The 22,914-nt window shown below is 40.4% G+C and overlaps 1 protein-coding gene across 1 annotated transcript; it reads left to right on the forward strand.

Moving 5' to 3' along the window:
• The first annotated feature begins 2,185 nt into the window (after positions 1–2,185).
• LOC131140525 (gamma-aminobutyric acid receptor subunit rho-1-like) lies at positions 2,186–21,502 on the forward strand. Its single transcript, XM_058091027.2, has 10 exons — positions 2,186–2,670; positions 8,413–8,463; positions 8,551–8,657; positions 9,352–9,419; positions 11,690–11,913; positions 12,927–13,009; positions 13,849–13,989; positions 14,414–14,566; positions 17,170–17,366; positions 20,558–21,502. Exons 1-10 carry the CDS (start codon positions 2,561–2,563, stop codon positions 20,858–20,860), a joined length of 1,437 nt encoding a protein of 478 aa, XP_057947010.2. The 5' UTR covers positions 2,186–2,560; the 3' UTR covers positions 20,861–21,502.
• The last annotated feature ends 1,412 nt before the right edge of the window (positions 21,503–22,914 follow it).

A 22,914-nucleotide genomic window follows, 5' to 3' on the forward strand; every position in this document is an offset into this window, starting at 1 on the left:
GCAATGAACAATGCGGTGTGGTGTGGTTTTTGAACCGATAATCGTTTTTGTATTGACTCTTGGCATATTATTAATAAAAAATATATAATCTTATTGGTCGGCCAATATCATTTTAATAAATGATTTTAATATATGATTATTAGATATTGCTTTGTGACACTCCGGTTTCCTCCCACATTCCAAAAACATGCTAGGTTAATTGGCAACACCAAATGTGAGTGTGAATGGTTGTTTGTCCATATGTGCCGTGTGATTGGCTGGCGACCTGTCCAGGGTGTACCCCGCCTCACGCCCAAAATCAGCTGGGATAGGCTCCAGCATACACTGCGACCTTAAATGGGTCAATCAATCCAGAAAATGCCCCTATGTACCAAGAACAAAATATATGATTAAAGTTTCACCAAAAAAGACTAAAACATGTGTAGGAATTAGTGTACTGTAAGTGTGATTAAGCTGAGGGCAATGTCACATTAGGGCAACAAAGACAGCTGCACAAACAAAGCCTAATATTACTTACACCAATTTTCAGCCTGACGTCCATGGAGCTAACCCAAATTCGTGATCTTATAATCCAACCGTCTGTGTGTTTAAAAAAAAAAAAGATAAATAAATAAATGCTGCGATGACGTCAGCACTGTGACACTTTTCAATTGGTGTATCTGGAGGCAAAAGACGCTGTGACTAACAGTGATCTAGTCCCCTGCGTGGTCTAATACTGGAGTTCTTAACCTTTTTCTACCTTTTTGCAGTCTTTATCAAAGTGGCAAAGCTGTCCGGTATGTTTAGTTCCATCGCCCCAACATATTATATTATACGTACAGTAAGTAAAAAGCGCCGTGTTAATTGCCATGTTGTTGTGTTTTAAAGAAATCACTATTTAGTTTTATTAAGATTAGAATCTTCATTGCTTTGTTCTGGGACTTTCTTGATAGAAAATAGATGCAATAGTACTTTATAGACAAGTAAACAGAGCAACAGAAATACTTCTCCATAACTTTCACTACATGTTTGGCGTAAAGCTTAAAGGAAAACTGCACTTTTTTGGGAATTTTTCCCATATTCCCCAATCCTTATGTGAGACTTCTTTTTTCTGTGTGTTATAACGATATAAGAAATACCAAAAAGGGACAGCTAGGAATGTTCAAGAAAATACAACAACATGGAAAGCATACCAGAATATTCAAGAGTCAAATTGCATGTTGAGTACTCAAAATGTGTACATATTGGCAGGTCTGTGCTAAAATGAACCTGACAGTCCACTCCTCGATGGATAGTTTAACAAAGCCTTATTTCTATAAACTACTTGTAGTCACTCACTCTGTTAAAAGATTTATTGATTATTCATTTATTTTTATAATGTTATTTTTTTAGGCATCAACCAATAAGTTTCTCTCAAATCTACTTGTGTAAGACACTCAGTTAATAAATAAATTCATTCATTCATTTTCTACCGCTTTTCCTCACGAGGTTGTTGACACCAACAACTGGTCGCCAGCCAATCACAGGGCACATATAAACAAACAACCATTCACACTCACATTCATACCTATGGACAATTTGGAGTCGCCAATTAACCTAGCATGTTTTTGGAATGTGGGAGGAAACCGGAGTACCCGGAGAAAACCCACACATTCACGGGGAGAACATGCAAACTCCACACAGAGATGGCCGAGGGTGGAATTGAACCCTGGTCTCCTAGCTGTGAGGTCTGCGCGCTAACCACTCGTCCACCATGCAGCCTAATAAATACATTTGTCAATAAAACAGTTTTAGAATGTTTTTCATAGCTTTTTCTTCATAATAGTCCGGCCTTTTTTATTGTAATATTTAAACATTTGTTTCTTGCAAAATTCAGACTTTATTTTGTCATAACATTGTAACTTTTTTCTCGCTTTTCTCGGTTTTAAAAAAATTTAAATGTATCATGTTATTATTGAAACACTGTGAATTTTGTGATTTAGTGCAAAAACACAATAACAATAACCTTTGTTTAATGAGAATAATGCATCACAACTACAGCATTTTCTCATGCGAGGCTGGCTAGGAGTTAAAAAACCTTTCACATCAGCATCAATCCCCCCCCCCCCTCCTCTACATCTACCTTCCATCCCCATCCCCTCTCACCAACCTGTGTGAGTGTGCATCTCTAAAGTGTTGACCTTCCACGCGAGCACGCCGCATCATTGTGGGAATTGGTGTTTCTGGGCGGTGCAAAGTAGAGTAGAGCACATCAGTGAGTGCAGCAGAGAGGCAGGCGCATCCGCCGCTCGCTCGCTGCAGGGATCAAATCTGCACCATCTGACGCTGAAGGATTTATGGGTTTAGTCAAAATTGCTTTTCCCACTGTGGAGATTAAGCACCGGAGGACGTAGGATGTTTTCCACTTGGCCCGTATAGAATAACCCAGTGTAGCGTCGCTTGTTTTTTGTTTTTTTTTTCTCCCAACGTAGGAGCTCAGACGCTGGCTGATGGGAATGCCCGAGGAAGTAGTTGGATCCCAGGAGGGGAGCAGTGCGTTCTGACTGACTGGTCGAGGTCTGTCCTCCGGGTATTGTGAGCCATGCGGATGGATACTGCTTTTGTGTTCTACCTGTGCTTTTTCCTGGCGGGCGCCGCTGGGAAGACGACTCGGTCGCGGGGTCACAAGCTGGAGACCTTCAAACAAAGCAGGTACAAACTACCAAATCACTGCTTGTTGCAGGTTCGAGTTACAGGATGTGGGCCGGTGTTTCCTGTGTCACCTGTGCGCTACCTCACCCCCCCCCCTCCTCCTGTTTGGGATTTTTTTTTTCATACAACAGATTGAAGCGCAAGGGAGACCTAAATCCCCACATCTATTTATGTACCACTGCAGAATACTTTTGCCCCACAACCGCCGCAGGCCAGTGAGCCAGCCTTTTTGTCCCCTGGTGGTCACTTCCTGCTGACCCTGTATGCTAATTGTTGCCTCATTAATATAAATAGGATTACTGCTTTTGCTGTAATTCCATTACAATTCCTCCTTCTTAGTCAAGATGCTGGGAATTTCATCTCAATGAACGCTTCATGATTAATTATCTGGAGTAGCAAATTAATGGATTTGTGGTTAATTCTAGATCCATCGGTTTGATGAAGAAAATTATTTTGTTTGGTCTTCATTCCTTTGGTTAATATTTATAATCATTTATTAGAATTCTAAAAATAAAAAAAATGTCTCCTATAATTTGGACTGTAAAAAAGCGAAACTTCCCATCTTTTTATCGTTCGGATTATTTTCTCACACAAATACCCACTCAAGCTTTAGTCGTAGCCTGCGGCCAACCAATGGGGTTCTGATTAGTTCCTTCTGAACATGATAAGATGTTCGCAAAAGGTCGACAGCAAAGCCCATCATATCATAATCCCACCGCCTTTAGATACACTATCACTTGTCCAGCTGTTGTTGCAGGGATCATAGATCATAGATCAGAGACATTAAACGGCTGATCCGTTCTCTCCTCATAAGCATCATCAGGCGCAATAAAAGTGCCTCGGGTCATTTGGGAGCGTGGAGTATTTTGTCACTAATCATCTCCGGGCTGATTGGTACTTGTTAAGTAGAAGAAGGAGAACAATCATCTATCTGCACAAACTCGATTGAAAGACATAATCCCTGCAGACTCTTGTTATCAATCTTGCTGTCACACTTAGTTTTTTTTTTAAAATTACAGTAGAACCTCTAAAGGGGCCGAACGGTGAACGAGTGGTTAGCATGTAAGACACACAGTCAGGTGATCGGGAACAACTGGGTTTGATTCTCCGCTTGGGTGTTTGGGAGTTTGTATATTCTCCCTGTGCGACTCCAAATTGTCCATAGGTATGAATGTGAGTGTGAATGGTTGTTTGTCTATATGTGCCCTGTGATTGGCTGGCCACCAGTCCAGGGTGTACCCCGCCTCTCCCCCGAAGTCAGCTGGGATAAACTCCAGCATACCAATGACCCTTGTGAGGATAAGCGGCATAGAAAATATATTGAATGAATGAATGGAGAACCTCTTAGGTCAGACACAATATGTGTCTTGGATTTGTTTATATCAATTTTCTGATAGGAACTAATGAAAATAATCCATTCCAGGGTCAAACTGTCACAGGGGCTTCGGAGGCAATATTCACATTGTTAATATTCATATAAGTATAAAAATAAGTTAAACATTCTTTCCTAAAATAATAAATTGTGCTCAATACTGGCTTTCTTCCTGATACCATCCAGCACTTCTTTAACGATACTGATGTCACCTAACAAACATTTTGCAAATGAATACAGACTGTGTGAAATAACACAAATATCGCAACATGCAATATTGTACATGCATAGAAAAAGTGCCAAAACTTGCATGTGACTTTGACTTTAATTCTGCCTGACATGATTAGAATTAGATTGGAAGCACTGAAAGAAGACGTTGTTACTCACCCCTTTAGGTCATATTCTACATGACAGGTTGGACTTTAGGTTTGTGAAGGCGCGATGTGGCTGGAAAGATTGTGCAGAAGTGGCCGTTTGTCATTAGTAGTGAGTATTAATAGTATAATAATATTAGTAAAATGTTATATTTGTATATAATATTAGTATAATAATATTAATGACCAGTCCAGGGTGTACCCCGCCTCTCGCCCGAAGACAGCTGGGATAGGCTCCAGCAACCCCCGTGACCCTCGTGAGGAAAAAGCGGTAGAAAATGAATGAATGAATGAATGAATAATATTAATAGTGAGTCTATTTAGGTGGAACCGCTTTACATCCAAAGAGCAAAACCTTACAATCATTGAAAATAGAACATTTACAAACCAAGGACTAAAGTTGGAAATAATTCCAAACTGTAGATATATTAAGCTGGTTGCTTTGTGAGCACGTCATCACTTGTGTAAAGATACAATTATAAATATACATACAACGGCCATGTTGTACTGAGCAGCCATGACAGCGACATGTGACACAATAGCTTTGTTGCAGGAAGTTCAATTTCATTTTCAATGATTGTCATCAAGGCGGAACGGCGGTCTAGTGGTTAGCGTGCAGACCTCACAGCTAGGTTCAATTCCACCCTCGGCCATCTCTGTGTGGAGTTTGCATGTTCTCCCCGTGCATGCGTGGGTTTTCTCCGGGTACTCCGGTTTCCTCCCACATTCCAAAAACATGCTAGGTTAATTGGCGACTCCAAATTGTCCATAGGTATGAATGTGAGTGTGAATGGTTGTTTGTCTATATGTGCCCTGTGATTGGCTGGCGACCAGCCCAGGGTGTACCCCGCCTCTCACCCAAAGACAGCTGGGATAGGCTCCAGCACCCCCGCGACCCTCGTGAGGAAAAGCGGTAGAAAATGAATGACTGAATGAATGATTGTCATCACATTTTCCCTTTTTGCGGTAAAAGTGTCCAAAGGGGTTTGGCTCTGAGCTTGTTGTTTATATGCATATTCTGAAAATACAATTAATTTCAACAAAATAAACGATTAACACAGTACTTCTTACTTCCATCATAGTGTGGCAGACCCAGTCGTTTGAATACAAGTGGTTGTGACATGAAACATAAACCAATAATTGCTTTACATGCTCACTGAGCTGAATTCTCACGAGATGTCTCACATACGGCAACAACTTTAAAGCGGTATTTCTTCAGAAAAGCCGAGTAGAATTTGGAATTCTACGACTTCAGAGTCGTTTGTCTTTATTGGTTTCACTGTCGTGTTCATCCTGATGGCCCGCAGCATTTTCCCCACGGAGGAAAACATCTCCCTGTCGCTTAACGCCTCCTCCCAGAGTGTGAAATTACAAAAACATGCCGCCGCTGAGAGGTTGTGGGTGTTTTTTTTTTACTGTTACTTTGATTTTCTTCCCCTTACTCTCTGCCTTAAGAAGGGAAATCTCGGTAGGACAGCGCCAGAAACCACCCCCCACAAGCTTTTAGGCAGGGCTTGAAGTAGAAAGCAGAGGAATGATCCATTCTACATGTTCAAGTCTTCCTATATAAGTGATGCTGCAAACAGCAGAGGTAAAGCAGAGTGCAGACAGACAGTCAGCTGTGTTCTGATGACAGTCCGAGAGGGGATTGGAGCATCATTTCTGCCAAGAGGATTAGGAACCAGCTGCTGGATGGATGCAGACGAGTAGCACCCATCGGCCATCAGTACAGCCAGCAGCCATCATTTGCTCTTATTTCCTTTTCCACCCCCCCTCCCTTCTCTTTTTCTTTCTTTGCTTATGCCTCTGTGCTGTTTTCTTTATGCATGTCTGTGCTTGTCAGAGGGATTTGTCTCTGTCTGTCACAACATGCTCTACTCCATTAATCCATTTTAAAGGGAGCTTGGAATTCATCTTTTCTCTCCCTCGTGCCGCTGGTGGTCTGACGAAAGCCGGCTAAGTGATGAATGTTCAGAAAGGCACGTCTCTGGAAAAGTCACACCATAGAAGACATGCCTCGATTCAAAAGACTTGCCCTTTTGACCTGTGTGTGATTGGTGCTTTCATTTTAAGTGTGTGTGATGTACTGTAATCACAGCCTATACATCTCCTTGAGGACGCGGCAATCCTAACGTTAGAAAATCAGATTGTAAAGCTGTCTATAAGTCGATATATTATAGATTTGCAGGCTCTAGAGCAACGTAACGTCACATTTTGCGTACTATGTACACACACTGGGAAGGTCCCCTGTTATTACTGTAATGTAAATGCCATGTGTTACTATGAGTGACAGTATACTTTGTGTATTTTATCTGTTGTTTGACAACTAATTATTATTTTTTACAGAAACACAAATTAAAACAAATGTCTTGGGATACCGCTCCAAAACAAATAATCAAAGAAGCCCTCGCTTGAGTCCACGCTTCCCACATAGGAAGGGAAGACCTTTTTCTTGTTCGAAATATGTGACGTCAACACACTTTTAACATAATATGATGGAAACCGAGGACCTCCTCGTTATTGTATGATCATCATTCGCGCGGGTATGCTGGAGCCTATCCCAGCTGTCTTCGGGCAAGAAGCGGGGTACACCCTGGACTGGTCGCCAGCCAATCACAGGGCACATATAGACAAACAACCATTCACACTCACATTCATACCTATGGACAATTTGGAGTCACCAATTAACCTAGCATGTTTTTGGAATGTGGGAGGAAACCGGAGTACCCGGAGAAAACCCACGCATGCACGGGGAGAAGATGCAAACGCCAAGGGTGGGATTGAACTCGGGTCTCCTAGCTGTGAGGTCTGCGCGGTAACCACTCGCCACAGCCTGTATTATCATCATATTTTATATTATTAACATATTGCATTAAAACTGCACGATAAAGGAGTGGTTAGTGCGCAGGCTAGGAGTTCGATTCCACCCTCAGCTATCTCTGTGTGGAGTTTGCATGTTCTCCCCGTGCATGCGTGGGTTTTCTCCGGGTACTCCGGTTTCCTCCCACATTCCAAAAACATGCTAGGTTAATTGGCCACTCCAAATTGTCCATAGGTATGAATGTGAGTGTGAATGGTTGTTTGTCTATATGTGCCCTGTGATTGGCTGGCAACCAGTCCACACTCTGAAAAGTAATTCAGAGTATCTGTTGACACCACTTTATTTAATACATAAATGCAATGTAAAAAAATGTAATTAATTGATTTAGATAAACTTTCTAAGTTGCTAACTTTATTTTTTAAGTTATGTTCAAATAATAATGTTGGCTATTACATGAACTTAATTTAGCATGTCACATACACTCAAATATTATTTATTTATTTTATTTTGCAAATTTTATATATATATATATATATATATATATATATAACAAATTAAACTACTTTGAATAAAGTGATTAAGTCAGTTGACATAACATATTTTTTTGAGTTACAAACTTAAAAACTTTATTATTCTTTTTTATTTAAAAACAATTATTCAGTAAGCATTACTTAAAATAAGCTTTGAGTGAAGAGGAAAAGCTAATTCGTGCAATGCAATATTGTTTGTTGGTTCAAAGCAATTTCAAATTAAGTTGTCATAACTAAGAAAGACTAATGGAAATTGTTGCGTTGATTTTTTTTGTTGAGGCTAAACGTTTCTTTTTTGAGTGCAGAGTGTACCGCGCCTCTCGTCCAAAGACAGCTGGGATAGGCTCCAGCACGTCCGCGACCCTCGTGAGGATAAGCGGTAGAAAATGAATAAATGAATGAATATATTGCATTAAGGGCCACAATATGCTTTAATTACGGTTCTATGGTTATCATCACACAATCATTGTCACCCCACTTTAAGAGCAGCATAAAAATGTGTGACATTATGTGTGATATTTTTTCATTCCAAAGTTTTGCTTGACTCTGGAATTATACATTACAGACAAACTCGGTTGAACTCCAAATTGGTCAACTGTTATTTGGAGGTTGCACTTTTACATACTTGTCCATGTCCATCATTAGGTCTCGAAGAGAAACAGGAATGGATGGAGGTTCAGGTCACAAAACAGGAAGGTGAGTCAAAGACATTTTAGTTTGTTTAGACCCGCTTTAGGGATTAATCTAAAAAGGAAATTGTATAAATTGTGCTTCGATCCGCAGCCCAATCTACAAGAGAAGCCCTGACATGACCAAGTCCCTAATGACCAAGTCGGAGCAGCTCCTCAGAATAGACGACCACGACTTCACCATGAGGCCTGCCTTCGGAGGTCAGCGGAGAAATTAATGACTGTTTGTTGCAAAATGTGTGCTATTGTCACCGATCAGAGACGCAAAGTGTTGTGTAAGAGGAGCTCTTGTTGTGCTTAATGACGTTGTCAAGGCAAACCGAAGGCTGAGTTCTTTACATCGACATCTCGTCTAGCACTCACTCTACCCAAGAGTGATCTGATGTATAGTAGACTGAACTAGCGTGTGTATTTATTGAATATAGACTCATTAGTCACTTTATTGGGTACGTCTGCAGAAACACATCCATTGTAAGAAAATTTCGACTTTGATAGTAATGCTACGTTTTTGCTGAATTTTTAATACAGCTTTTGTGTTTGTTCTCAAGTGGGCCCTAAAAAGTGTCTCTTACCGTTGCTATGAGAGCTTTCTTTCATGCTGTTGAGTGTAGCCATGACTCATCACGCAAAAATCACATTTCGCCGCATCACATTTTATCTGCATGTCCTACGGAAAGTGGAAGAGCACGCTGGATTTTTATCTCTGCCGCCGCATCAATTTTGATCCATTATTGCGACCTAATTGTGTCCATGCACTTATCGGAGGATGATGTTGCTGAGTCAAAAAAGCAGAAATAGGTCACATGTACTGTACAAACTCGGGCTCGACTGAGTCAGTCACATTGTAAAGTATGTTGCATTCACTGCTACTACTTACTAATGAGCTGTATTGCAGGTCCTCCCATTCCTGTCGGAGTAGATGTTCAGGTGGAAAGTTTGGACACCATCTCTGAGGTGGACATGGTGAGTGGGAACTGCAAGCACATCAATAAACATATTTACTGTATGTATTGGAGATAATAATATATATCAGCTGATACATGCATAAAAATGAGATATCGGAGTATATCGGTATCAAATTGTTGTGCGAGTGAGACCTAATCAAATTGCGCCCCATACCATACCATACCTTATCACATACTACAGTATTAATTGGCCCTGTACCCTAGAAAGCGCCCATGAATGATACGGGAAAAGGCCGAAATGATACTGTGTCAAAGCCCAGGGTAGTGATACTGATAAAATAAAGAGTTTAACCATGTCCAGTATCAGCCCCCGTAGCTGTCCACTCAGAGCGCACTGCTCTGGTATCGTGCCCGTGAAACAACAGCGCACGAGCGTGAACACACACTATAAATATTCCTACTGCTTCTCCAGTCACCAAAAAACCCGAACTTGATTAATGCAACTTTAATTGTCAGACATTGAAAAATAAAACTGTTGATAAAATATTGTTGAAATATTTTGGCAATTGTTGTGTTTACACTGTTTAGATGTAATACATGTAATAAACTGAACATTTTCTGGAAACAAAATGGTCTTTTGATTAAATAGTATGTGATAATAAGCTCATGATTAAATGGTATGTGATAATAAGATCATCACATAGTTTGTCTGGTATCAGGCCTAGTATCATGCCTCCGGTCTCAGGCTGATACTGACACTTGGGGGCATGATACCTGGCCTGATACCAGACAAACCATGTGATAACCTAAAATTATCACATACTACAACATTAATTGGCCCTATACTCTAGAAACCACCCATGAATGATACGGGAAAAGGCTAAGATGCAGTGATACTGATAAAATACAGAGTTTAACCATGTCCAGCTGTCCACTCAGAGCGCGCTGTTTTGGTATCAGGCCCGTGAAACAACCAATCAGAGAACAGTGCACTAGCATGTACACACAGCGTTTGTTTTGCTGCCGTCTGTGCTCTGTCAACATGTTGGCGGTTGGCACTCCGGGCGAAAGACAAATTGGGAAAATAGCAAACAGAATATTAGAAATGGAACATTTAATGACCATTAATGGGGAGAACACTCGAAAAAAATAAAAATGCGAATACAAGCCAGAAAAAAGTGACCTAAAGCTCTTTTCTGAATGGCTCAAACTTCAAGAACAAATGAAGACTAGTAGAAAGTATTCCCCCACCTGAGTTAGACAAATACATATCTATGTTCATCTTAGCTATCAGAAAACAAAATGGGGATAAATACGAGCCTGATTCCCTCCAGTCAAAATTCAACTCGCTGCCACGTTACATGATGAAAAAAATGAAAGCTAAACTTCCATGAAGGCGAACAGTTCAGACACATGTAATAAACTGGAAAATGTCTTGAAATAAAATAGTCTTTTCATTAAATAGTATATGATAATAAGATCATCACATGGTTTGTCTGGTATACATTTAATGCCAGTATCAACCTGAGACCGAAGGGGGCATGATACTGGGCCTGATACCAGACAAACCATGTGCTAACCTATAAATACCATACCATACAGTAATTTAGAAATAAGAACATCACACAGTATACATGAGTAAGGGGTCATTATTCAATACTTCTAATGTAATTAATAATAATAATGCATGCACTACAACAGATGTAGATGGGGGGAGGGGGGTAGGATTATTTGGTCATGTGGAAATGTGAATTGAATTATGTTATGTATTCCATGTATGCATGTTGAAATAAAATTAAACCATTACATTACCATAATATCAAATCCCAGGAAAATGCACCTGAGCAACAATGTAGCAAAATAATAAGCGACTGTTAAAAAAAAAAAAAAAAAAACTACTCAAGTAAACCCAGTGTGTAAATTGACTGATTGTATTAGTCCAGAGTTTCATGTTTTGCACTTTACTTTGCTCTTGTGTGGGTGTTTGTGCCATGTGAAATGTGCAGCTTTCAAAATTATATCATTGCTGCTACTGTTACTGTAGTTGACTATTGGTCAGGATTTTTTAAAAATTTGTTGAGCCTAAATGTTTGCAATAAATATGGCACTTTTTTCTATAACTTATTTTGCATATTGCATAGTTTGTCCTATTATGCACAAAACAATGTTTCTTTGTAAAATGCATCCAGAGGAAACACAGTAAAAGAAGCATAAAAGCACTCATTACACAATGTGGGCAACCATGAAAAGCAGCTACCAATATCAGCACCCCTAAGGTAGCCAATATGGATCATCCCAAGGTAATTATTATATGCTGTCCTCCTGTAGGACTTCACCATGACGCTCTATCTACGCCACTACTGGAAGGACGAGCGCCTGGCATTCCCCAGCACCAACAACCAGAGCATGACATTTGACAGTCGCCTGGTGAAGAAGATTTGGGTTCCAGACATGTTCTTTGTGCACTCCAAGCGCTCTTTCATACATGACACCACTACGGACAACGTCATGTTGAGGGTTTATCCAGACGGCAACGTGCTGTATAGCCTCAGGTAAACGCAGCAGCAAACACGTCATTGTGAGCTTAGAATATTATAAATATGCATATTGTTGTGGTTCCAATCCAATCCACTTTATTTATATAGCACATTTTATAAACAGAGTTTCCGAAAGTGCTGCACAGACTAGTAAAATAAAAAGTGAAAATAAAATACAATAAATAAAAGGTACAAATTGGATTTAATCCAAAATTAAAAGATCATTTAAGAATTTAAATAGTAAAATAGATATTAAAATATTAAAAACAAGAAGCAAAGCATTCATTCATTTTCTATCGCTTTTCCTCACGAGGGTCGCGGGGTGTGCTGGAGCCTATCCCAGCTGCACATATAGACAAACAACCATTCACACTCACATTCATACCTATGGACAATTTGGAGTCGCTAATTAACCAAGCATGTATTTGGAATGTGGGATATTATATATATATTATATTATTCATTCATTCATTTTCTACCACTTTTTCCTCACGAGGGTCGCGGCTATCCCAGCTGTCTTCGGGCGAGAGGCGGGGTACACCCTGGACTGGTCGCCAGCCAATCACAGGGCACATATAGACAAACAACCATTCACACTCACATTCATACCTATGGACAATTTGGAGTCGCCAATTAACCTAGCATGTTTTTGGAATGTGGGAGGAAACCGGAGTACCCGGAGAAAACCCACACATGCACGGGGAGAACATGCAAACTCCACACAGAGATGGCCGAGGGCGGGAATTGAACCCTGGTCTCCTAGCTGTGAGGTCTGCGCACTAACCACTATACCGCCGTGCCGCCCTTATATTATATTATATTATAATATAATATAAATAATATATTATAAGGACTGATGATACCTTCTACACAGTCAATAGTGTGCTTTGTATCACTGCTCATGCAGTCATTGGTCAGTCTCACATGTCAATCACTGGTCACTCTTTGTGTTTACATATCAGACAGTTCTACACACACTCTATCTGACATGTTGTGCTTTTTTTTGTCTCTGTTCTTTCATAAATTAGGGTCACAGTCACCGCTATGTGCAACATGGACCTCAGCCGCTTCCCTCTGGACACCCAAACATGCTCATTAGAGATCGAGAGCTGTGAGTACATCACATATGGAGACTGGTTGGATTTGACCACGGGCGGACATCACGCTCCCAATCATTTTGTTCTCTCTGTTAATAAGCTTACAGTTTCTCTCATCATTCTCACTGCGTACATTTGTGATATCAATACTAGAACTCATATATATGTACATTGAATACTTAACTAGTATCTCACATACGCTCGAAAAATAAACGTTTAGCCTCAACAAAAAAAATCAACGCAACAGTTTCCATTAATCTTTCTTAGTTATGACAACTTCATTTGAAATTGCTTTGAACCAACAAACAATATTGCAGTTGCACAAATTAGCGTTTCCTCTTCACTCAAAGCTTATTTTAAGTAATGCTTACTGAATAATTATTTTCATAGGGACAAGTTCGTAACTCGAAAAAATATGTTAAGTCAACTGACTTAATCATTTTATTCAAAGTAGTTTAATTTGTTGTCTACTTAATTATAATAACAATGCACACAGCTTTTTAAGTAGCAGTAACTATATATATATATACGTATATATATATATATATATGTGTGTGTGTGTGTATTATGTTACCAAGCTAATTTTATTAAGTCATGGCAACTTTATATATAACATAACATTATTATTTGAACATAACTTAAAAAATAAAGTTAGCAACTTAGAAAGTTTATCTAAATCAATTAATTACATTTTTTTACATTGCATTTATGTATTAAATAAAGTGGTGTCAACAGATACTCTGAATCACTTTTTAGAGTGTACATATATACTAGTGTGGAGTAAATTCAATGATGCAATATTGCTTTCGATGAGAATAATCTGATCATCCACCACGCGATCCCACCTTCACAGATGCCTACACCGATGATGACCTGATGCTTTACTGGAAGAAAGGAAATGAATCCTTGAATACGGATGACAGAATCTCGCTGTCCCAGTTCCTCATCCAGAAATTTCACACCACCACCAAGCTGGCTTTCTACAGCAGCACAGGTAATCTTCTCCAGCGTGTTAAATTCAAATATGAGCATTCACAATCACATTATAATTTCAATTTCACTCAATTTTTGCTTTCCGAGTCTATTCCACAAGGGGGATCAGACTAAATGAAAACTAAGTTCCTCGTATATAACCCGCCCGGAGGACTGTGCTAATATTTAATCTCCCTAGTGATGCCAAATGAACAACGTGTGCAGCGCTTTGAAGGCCCTGTAGCACTTCTCCAAGAGCACATTTTTCTCAGAAGAGCCTCAGAAGTTCTAAAAGGATTTTGTGTGCTATCTTCCCTCTCCAGAAATAGAAGGAGACATTTTTTTTTTCGAGTGGTTTCATGTGACATCAGCTGCTGGAACACAGTGCAAATATATGCATGTGTGTGTGTGTGTGTGTGTCTAACCAAGGTGTTTCTTCTTGCCAGGCTGGTACAACCGCTTGTACATCCACTTCACCCTGCGGCGTCACATCTTCTTCTTCTTGCTGCAGACGTACTTCCCTGCTACGCTCATGGTCATGTTGTCCTGGGTGTCCTTCTGGATTGATCGTAGGGCCGTCCCTGCCAGAGTCCCTCTAGGTAGGACCCGGTCCAGTCTTCTTCACACTTCTGTATTCTGTGGTAGCTCTAATGCCAATAGAGAAAAGGTTTCACAGTCATGTACCTTTTCAACAATACCAACTGTGTATTCATTCATTTTCTACTGCTTATCCTCACTGTGGGGTATGCTGGAGCCTATCCCAGCTGACTTTGAGCAAGAGGCGGGGTACACCCTGGACTGGTGGCCAGCCAATCACAGGGCACATATAGACAAACAACCATTCACACTCACATTCATACCTATGGACAATTTGGAGTCGCCAATTAACCTAGCATGTTTTTGGAGGGGCGGCACGGTGATCGAGTGGTTAGCGCGCAGACCTCACAGCTAGGAGACGAGGGTTCAATTCCAGTTTGCATGTGCGGGTTTTCTCCGAGTACTCCGGTTTCCTCCCACATTCCAAAAACATGCTAGGTTAATTGGCGACTCCAATGGCTGTTTGTCTATATGTGCCCTGTGATTGGCTGGCGACCAGTACCCCGCCTTTCGTCTGGGAAGGCTGGGATAGGCTCCAGCACCCCCGCGACCCTCATGAGGATAAGCGGTAGAAAATGAATGTTTTTGGAGGAAACCGGAGTACATGCACACTCCACACAGAGATGCCCGAGCAGGGAATCAGACCCAGGTCTCCTAGCTCTGCACTCTAACCACTCGCCCACGCCAATTGTGCATATTAAGCACATATTTTTTCAGTTTTATTCCCATACCCCCATGACAATTTGTGTAACTAACTAACCTAGGCCATAGAGGACACTCAAATAAAATACAGCTGGGATAAGCACAAACAAGACAGAATAAATTGCAAAAACATTTCCAGTGCCAGTGACATTTAGCTGCTGATTTATATTTAATCACCAAATTCAGATTGTCATATGAACTATAATGAGATTGAAAAGAGATGCTGTCACCCATCTTAATTGCCAGAGAGAGAAAAAAAACACCAACTGAAGAATTTTTCTGTCTTTCAGCTCTTCTCTGTCAGGGGTCGCATGAATGGGTTTTATATCTGCATTGAAAGGCAGAAGCACTTATCATTACACCACCAGGGAGAGCAAAGTGTGATTGGCAATCACATGACATCACAATGCTATAGCAAATAAATGCAAGTAATTGAATTTAGATGAGATTATGCTGCTGCATTGAGGAACTTTAGGACTGCTGTTTTGGTCTGAAGGACACTGTAGGAAGAGGTGCAGAATCTGGAAGCTCTAGAAAACTTTCTATGCGGGTTATTGTGTGTAGCTGCTCTATAGGAGTCCACAACTCAATACAATGTGCCGGAAATTGGCACAATAGGTTCCTTTTAATGAAAAAGAGTTTGATTTCACAGAGAAAGGTACAAACTAAGGTGTGCACCGATCGATCAGCCATCGACCATATCAGTGAAAAAGTACGTTATCGGCCGATACTTGCTTTAAAATGCCAATCCCCTATGCTCCCGGTGCAGCATTCAGCTCAACCATGTCTGCCGTGTGTGAGACTTCCTGTCTTTGTGAGAGTGATATAAGTTTTGCACCCTACAAAACATGCCTCAAATATGTCTCACCGTGGTGGCGCTTTGGAATCTGGGGGTGACTACTTGGCGGGGTGTGGTGAATTTGAGGCTCGCTATGTGATCATTTGTCAGGCAGCGGCTATAAAACCTCGGTACCAACTCGTTGTACTTGCAAGTGTGGGCAAAATTTTTCGGATTAGTACCGCCTCAGTACGGCACTTTTAGTGCAGGAGGAACTTTTGTTGTATGCGAGGCTGCATTGGACTGCGAATGATGTGCGACACGCGTGCCGTCTGAAACCATTTCTAACTCTGTGGAGGATGCATGTCAGTTTCGGCACTGTCCAATGATCGCGTGGACCATGACGAATGAGTGTTTGCACTCTGCTCGAAACACGCATTGTGCACACTGATTTCATCAGTGGTGCCCAGCTGACGGACGAGCGCCGGCATTTTGTTGGGGAGTCGGCAGCGGATGTGACTGGAGGGGCCCAGCAGAGGCGGGCAAACTTGCTTTTCATTCAGGTTTTCAGTTAATAATGTGGGAAAACTAGAAATAAATACAAAAGGTGAGTTGTGGGTACCAGCATTTTGTTCATGTTCTGGTAAAACAAGCATATTGGATTTGTTTGGCTTGAAATAAGCTAATGAGTAGCCCTTGGCCAAAGTAAAAGCCCTAATATAGCCAGTAGTATACATTTAAACATTTATACTTCATGTATGTGATTAGTATTGCTATCTGTATTGGATGATTTCACTCATGGATTAAAAAAAAACGTGATCAGAACATCCCTAGATCCTCGGTAAAAGTAAAGTTATTTACTATGTGGCATCAGTGGCTTCTATTGTTGATGGGGTCTTCAACACTTGTACACATGTGCCTTCTACACAATAGGAAATAAAATGCAGTTTATTAAAGTCCTAATGTGACGGTCCGTACCCGAAGGCATGCCAGAGAAGATGCCTGCAGGCACAACATCCTGTCCTGTATATTTATTTCCTGTCTGACCTTGCTGTGACGCACGGCCATGCAAGCTGCCTCACATAATTTAACATAAAGTGTTTGTGTGTGTGTTTCTCACCGCAGGCATTACCACTGTCCTCACCATGTCCACCATCATCACCGGGGTCAATGCCTCCATGCCGCGAGTGTCCTACATCAAGGCAGTGGACATCTACCTGTGGGTCAGCTTTGTTTTTGTCTTCTTGTCTGTGATCGAGTACGCCGCCGTCAACTACCTCTCCACCGTGCAGGAGAGGAAAGAGAGGAAACTCAGGGAGAGAGTAAGCACCTTTTTTGTCATTTTGTCCGTCACAGTCCACAGCTCCATCAGCGCTTTTGTCATATCATCTCCCTGATAGCACTTAAGCAAACAAGTTATTGTTTTATTCAAATCAATGAATAAAATGCACTTTTATTTAGAAGCAACAATGCTCCCAAAAGGTGCTCATTTTCGCGTCTTCCTGCTTGAAAATGTTGGTTTTTTATTGTGAATGCAAACGAGTTTAATCTGCTTGGCGTCTACTGTATGTAGAGCACATACATAAACACTTTTTGCCTGCATAGTATTTTTTCTTCTACTGTGTGCACACACACACAGAAAAAATGTCTGCCTGTATTTCAATGTATTTCTCCTATGGGAAACAATGCTAATTGAAACAGTCCATTCCAGGGTCAAATTATCAGCATCATATGTTGCATTTTAATATTCAGAACTGCCATAGAAGTGTAAAAAGAAGTTAACTGCAATAGGAAAAACTCCAGTGCTGACGTACAGTATGTAGACCAATGCATAATACATAAAGTCATTGCTCTGCGGTTATCATCACATTTTTCAATGTCAGAAGTGTCAGAGCCACACTTTTGGAGTTGAGCTGAAGCCTCGTGTGATGCTACAGAAAAAATAATGATATATAATTGTATAGAAATTATGTAATACATTTTTTTACAATTATTATTAATTAAATAACATTATTAAAAAAAATTCTCACGCAAATAGAGACACACGAGATGTGAAGACAGCTCTTGCAACAATACCATCCCACTATACCACTATAAATACCATGTAATACGTCCATATTTGCAATACATATTTTCTAAATTGCATCACTTTAAGCCTCTCTTAGGGCTACAGCCAATTATTGCTGGGACTTGAGCTCATGGATATTAATATTTTTCATCTGCCAAATGCAAAAGGGCAGATGCAAAGAGGTTTACCTAAAAAAAAAAAGATTTAAATCCTATTTGGTATTATTGTGATATGGCAGATTTCAAATGTATGGTTAGATTTTTGCAGCTAAAATTGTTGCAAATACAGCAGTATCTTAATCGTTATTAGTCCTGGGGTGTCCAAACTTTTTCCACAGAAGGCCACATTCTTAAAAGTCAAAGGATTCGGTGGACTACTTTTATGTTTTTAGATATATTTATTAATGATATAAAAGGGCTTAAAATGTTAAGATTAGCATGATTTATTCATATTAAAATTTCTACTTTTTCTCTTCTCATTGTGCTCCCACCGTTTTTTGCTGTTTTATTTTACATAACAAACAAACGTAGGTCACAAATGATGGACACCACTCTCTGGGCACCCCTTTTTTTGTTTACACGGCAGGTTGCAGGTTATTAAAGATGCATCAATAATCTGAGAAGATATTCTACAGTGGTTCATTGCGTCATCACATTTCACATGTTTTTTCTCACTTCACTTTTACGGTCTTGTTCACGAATGAGGGAGTGTGGAGTTGTTGGAGTGTGAGGTCGATAAGCGGATCGGTGCTGGGTCTGCAGTAATGCGGTCGCTGTACCGGACCGTCGTGGTGAAAAGAGAGCTGAGCCGGAAGGCAAAGCTTTCAATTTACCGATCGATTGATGTTCCCACCCTCACCTATGGTCATGAGCTTTGGGTCGTGACCGAAAAAACAAGATCACGGATACAAGCGGCTGAAATGAGTTTCCTTTGTAGGGTGGCTAGACTCACCCTGAGGAGCTCAGTCATCCAAGGAAGGGGGGGCTCAAAGTTGAGCTGCTGCCCACGCATGCACGGGGAGAACATGCAAACTCCACACAGGGATGCCCAAGGGTGGAATCGAATTTGGGTCTCCCAACTGTGTGGCATGTGCGCTAACCACTCGTCCACTGTGTATATATACACACACCATATTTTCTGGACATAAGTCGCTCCGGAGTATAAGTCGCACAAGGCCAAAAATGCATAATTAGGTAGAAAAAAAACATACATAAGTTGCACTGGACTATAAGTCACACAAGGCCAAAAATGCATAATTAGTTAGAAAAAAAACATACGTAAGTCGCACTGGAGTATAAGTCGCACAAGGCCAAAAATGCATAATTAGGTAGAAAAAAAACATACATAAGTCACACTGGAGTATAAGTCGCACAAGGCCAAAAATGCATAATTAGGTAGAAAAAAAACATACATAAGTCGCACTGGAGTATAAGTCGCACAATGCCAAAAGCACTGGAGTATAAGTCGCACAAGTCCAAAAATGCATAATTAGGTAGAAAAAAAACATACATAAGTCGCACTGGAGTATAAGTCGCACAAGGCCAAAAATGCATAATTAGGTAGAAAAAAACATACATAAGTCGCACTGGAGTATAAGTCGCACAATGCCAAAAGCACTGGAGTATAAGTCGCACAAGGCCAAAAATGCATAATTAGGTAGAAAAAAAACATACATAAGTCGCACTGGAGTATAAGTCGCACAAGGCCAAAAATGCATAATTAGGTAGAAAAAAAACATACATAAGTCGTACTGGAGTATAAGTCGCACAATGCCAAAAGCACTGGAGTATAAGTCGCACAAGTCCAAAAATGCATAATTAGGTAGAAAAAAAACATACATAAGTCGCACTGGAGTCTAAGTCGCACAAGGCCAAAAATGCATAATTAGGTAGAAAAAAACATACATAAGTCGCACTGGAGTATAAGTCGCACAATGCCAAAAGCACTGGAGTATAAGTCGCACAAGGCCAAAAATGCATAATTAGGTAGAAAAAAAACATACATAAGTCGCAATAAACATGAACAGAAAAGGTGTCCTGTGTTTATGTAACATAAACAGTTTTTTCATTTATAAGTCGCTCTGGAGTATAAGTCGCAGGAACAGCCAACCTATGAAAAAAAGTGTGACTTATATATATATATATACAAATTAATATCGTACAGGGTTAATGTAATGACAGTTTAAATATTACACAACCAAGAATAATATATTATCTTCATTTGCAATGACTATGTTGTTAAATTGCATCATTTTAAGCCTGTCTCGGGGTTATGGCTGATGACTGGCGAATCTTGCTTATATTACCGTACTATTTTTCATCTGGCAAATGCTGCGGCATATGGAGCCAATCACCCACGCGGCCCCCAAGGAACATTTCCATCACAAACATCCCTATTTATGGGCCCTGATTGAACATGAATAAAATCATCATTTTGTCTGCCCAGCTGCCCTGCACGTGTGGCATCGGCAACCCGGACGACATGATGATCGACCCAATGATCACCGGATACGGCACCATGGATGTCAACACTACGGGGAATTACGGCATGCCAGAGAACGGCGGGCGGCAGGAGCGGATTCTGGCTCAGGTGGCGCTGAACGATCCTCAACTCACAGGCCAGGTGAAGCCCACCAGGGGCTACGTGAACATTTGGATCGACACCCACGCCATAGACAAGTACTCGCGGGTCGTCTTTCCCGGGGCTTACATCCTCTTCAACATCATCTATTGGTCCATCTACTCGTAAGGATCATCCTTTGCTACACTGAGCGCATTTTCATGCTCATGAAATTGTGAGGAACGCTGCCCGCCGCACACGAGGACCACTGCCTTCTCAACCCCTGGCCTCTTACAACTGGTTCTGGTTCCAGTGTCTGTGGTGTCGTGCTGTTCATGGAAAAAAAACTGTTGCTAAGGCTTGATGTTGCTCCTGCTCTGAGAGATGATCAGCATCCACGCAGGTCAGTTACAGTTCAGAGACACTCCATCACCTCCTCCTACATCTTGGCAATCAGTAATACAAACACTATGACAATCAGGCCCTCGCTCATGTGGAAGTGGTCTTTTTCAGCACATTCGACGTATGTCTCCTTGTGAATTTTCTATCGCTGTGACGCTAACTGCAATGCATTTCTGTGATTCGACAACGTTTCATATTTTAAAAAAAATGCAAATGTAAAAGAAAAAAAAATCCAAAGCATTGGCTATTGTAATTGTACTCAAAAAAAACTTTATTTCTTCTTTTTTATATATATATATATATATATACTATATATAAGTGCAGCTTGTCTCTTCTGTTGGTGTCGTGAGGCTTTGAGGTTGACTGTGAGCCGAGGTGCGAAATCTCAATGATGAGGAAAAACACAGGTATTAAACTCCTAACCTGAGATGTCAAGTGTGTGATGTTGTGTTTTTTTAACCTTGTGAAGATTTCCGCCAATGAATGATCAGTTTACATGTGACGGAAGACAACTGGTGCAGACGTAAGACAATACATACATACAGTAGGTAAACATCGCTCTCTGACGCCGTAAAGGGGTAGTTGGGATTTTTGGACATCAAATGATATCACCATCAGCAGTGTAGTCCATCAACTTTGACTTACCCCCCCACTTGGTCCTGTGAGCCCAGTTCTGGTTGGATTGTTTTGAGAAGCCAAACTATAGTTAACTCATTTGATCCCAAAGATGTACTTATATCTTTTATGGTTTTTTTTGTGTGCGAGAGGTGAGGTGATGTTGAAAATGACCACATGGTGGCAGAAGTGCATTTTATAAGAACTCAGGATGCATCTTTCCTGTTTAAATATATATGCTACGCAGCAATCAGGAAGTGAAAAGCCATCTATTTCATCGTGTTGTGTGAAGGAAGTTATTCATTGAAGGTAAATTTCAACCAATTTTCATGCACACAATTGTGAAATATTTTATGGTGTTATATTTCATTCATTCATTTTCTACCGCTTTTCCTCACAAGGGTCGCCAGCCAATCACAGGGCACATATAGACAAACAACCATTCACACTCACATTCATACCTATGGACAATTCGGAGTCGCCAATTAACCTAGCATGTTTTTGGAATGTGGGAAGAAACCGAAGTGGTGTTATATTTATAAATCTATTTTTTTTGTGTTGTTTATGTCGTGGCATTGTTGTTTAGAATATTTTGGCTAAATATGTATAGCTAAATTTGTGTCAAAGTAAAAGTTATGCTATCTTTTGAAAAAAGATGTTGAGAACTGATAAATTCCTGAAACTTCCCGATTGTTCTACTGCTGATTACTAAAGAACGGAAAAAGGTAGAAACAAAATTTTTTTTTCTGATGAAAGTTGAGAGTCTAATCTTTCTTTGGGTAAATACCATGTCTGTATAGTCCAAGAACACAATATTCTGTGTGCCTTGAAAAATCGGCCAAAATCATAAAAAATGGCTGGGATTGAATAAGATAAGTAACCTCAATAACAAACCAGAACAATATGTTTTTCATCACCAAAATTCAACCAGAACTCGGCTCACAGGGCCAAGTGGGGGGGGGGGGGGTAAGTCACAATTGATTTACTACACAGCTGATGATAAATAATTTGAGTTCAAGTTAAAAGTGTATTATGTATTTTTCAATATTTTCACTTTTACGGCAAATGAATATCAGCTCCAAATGTGGGTTATGGGTCTCCTTGACTACTAAATATCAGTGTTGACAGTAGTACTGTAGGTGCCGGGGCCATTTTGATGCATTTTGTACCTTTTTTTAACTTTATTATGAGTATTTCCTGGTGCTATATGATTTTGACTTTTCTTT

Source organism: Doryrhamphus excisus, linkage group LG14 (assembly GCF_037039965.1).
Source record: "Doryrhamphus excisus strain RoL-2023G ecotype Guam linkage group LG14, RoL_Dexc_Guam_v1.1, whole genome shotgun sequence".
Classification (NCBI taxonomy): Eukaryota; Metazoa; Chordata; class Actinopteri; order Syngnathiformes; family Syngnathidae; genus Doryrhamphus; species Doryrhamphus excisus.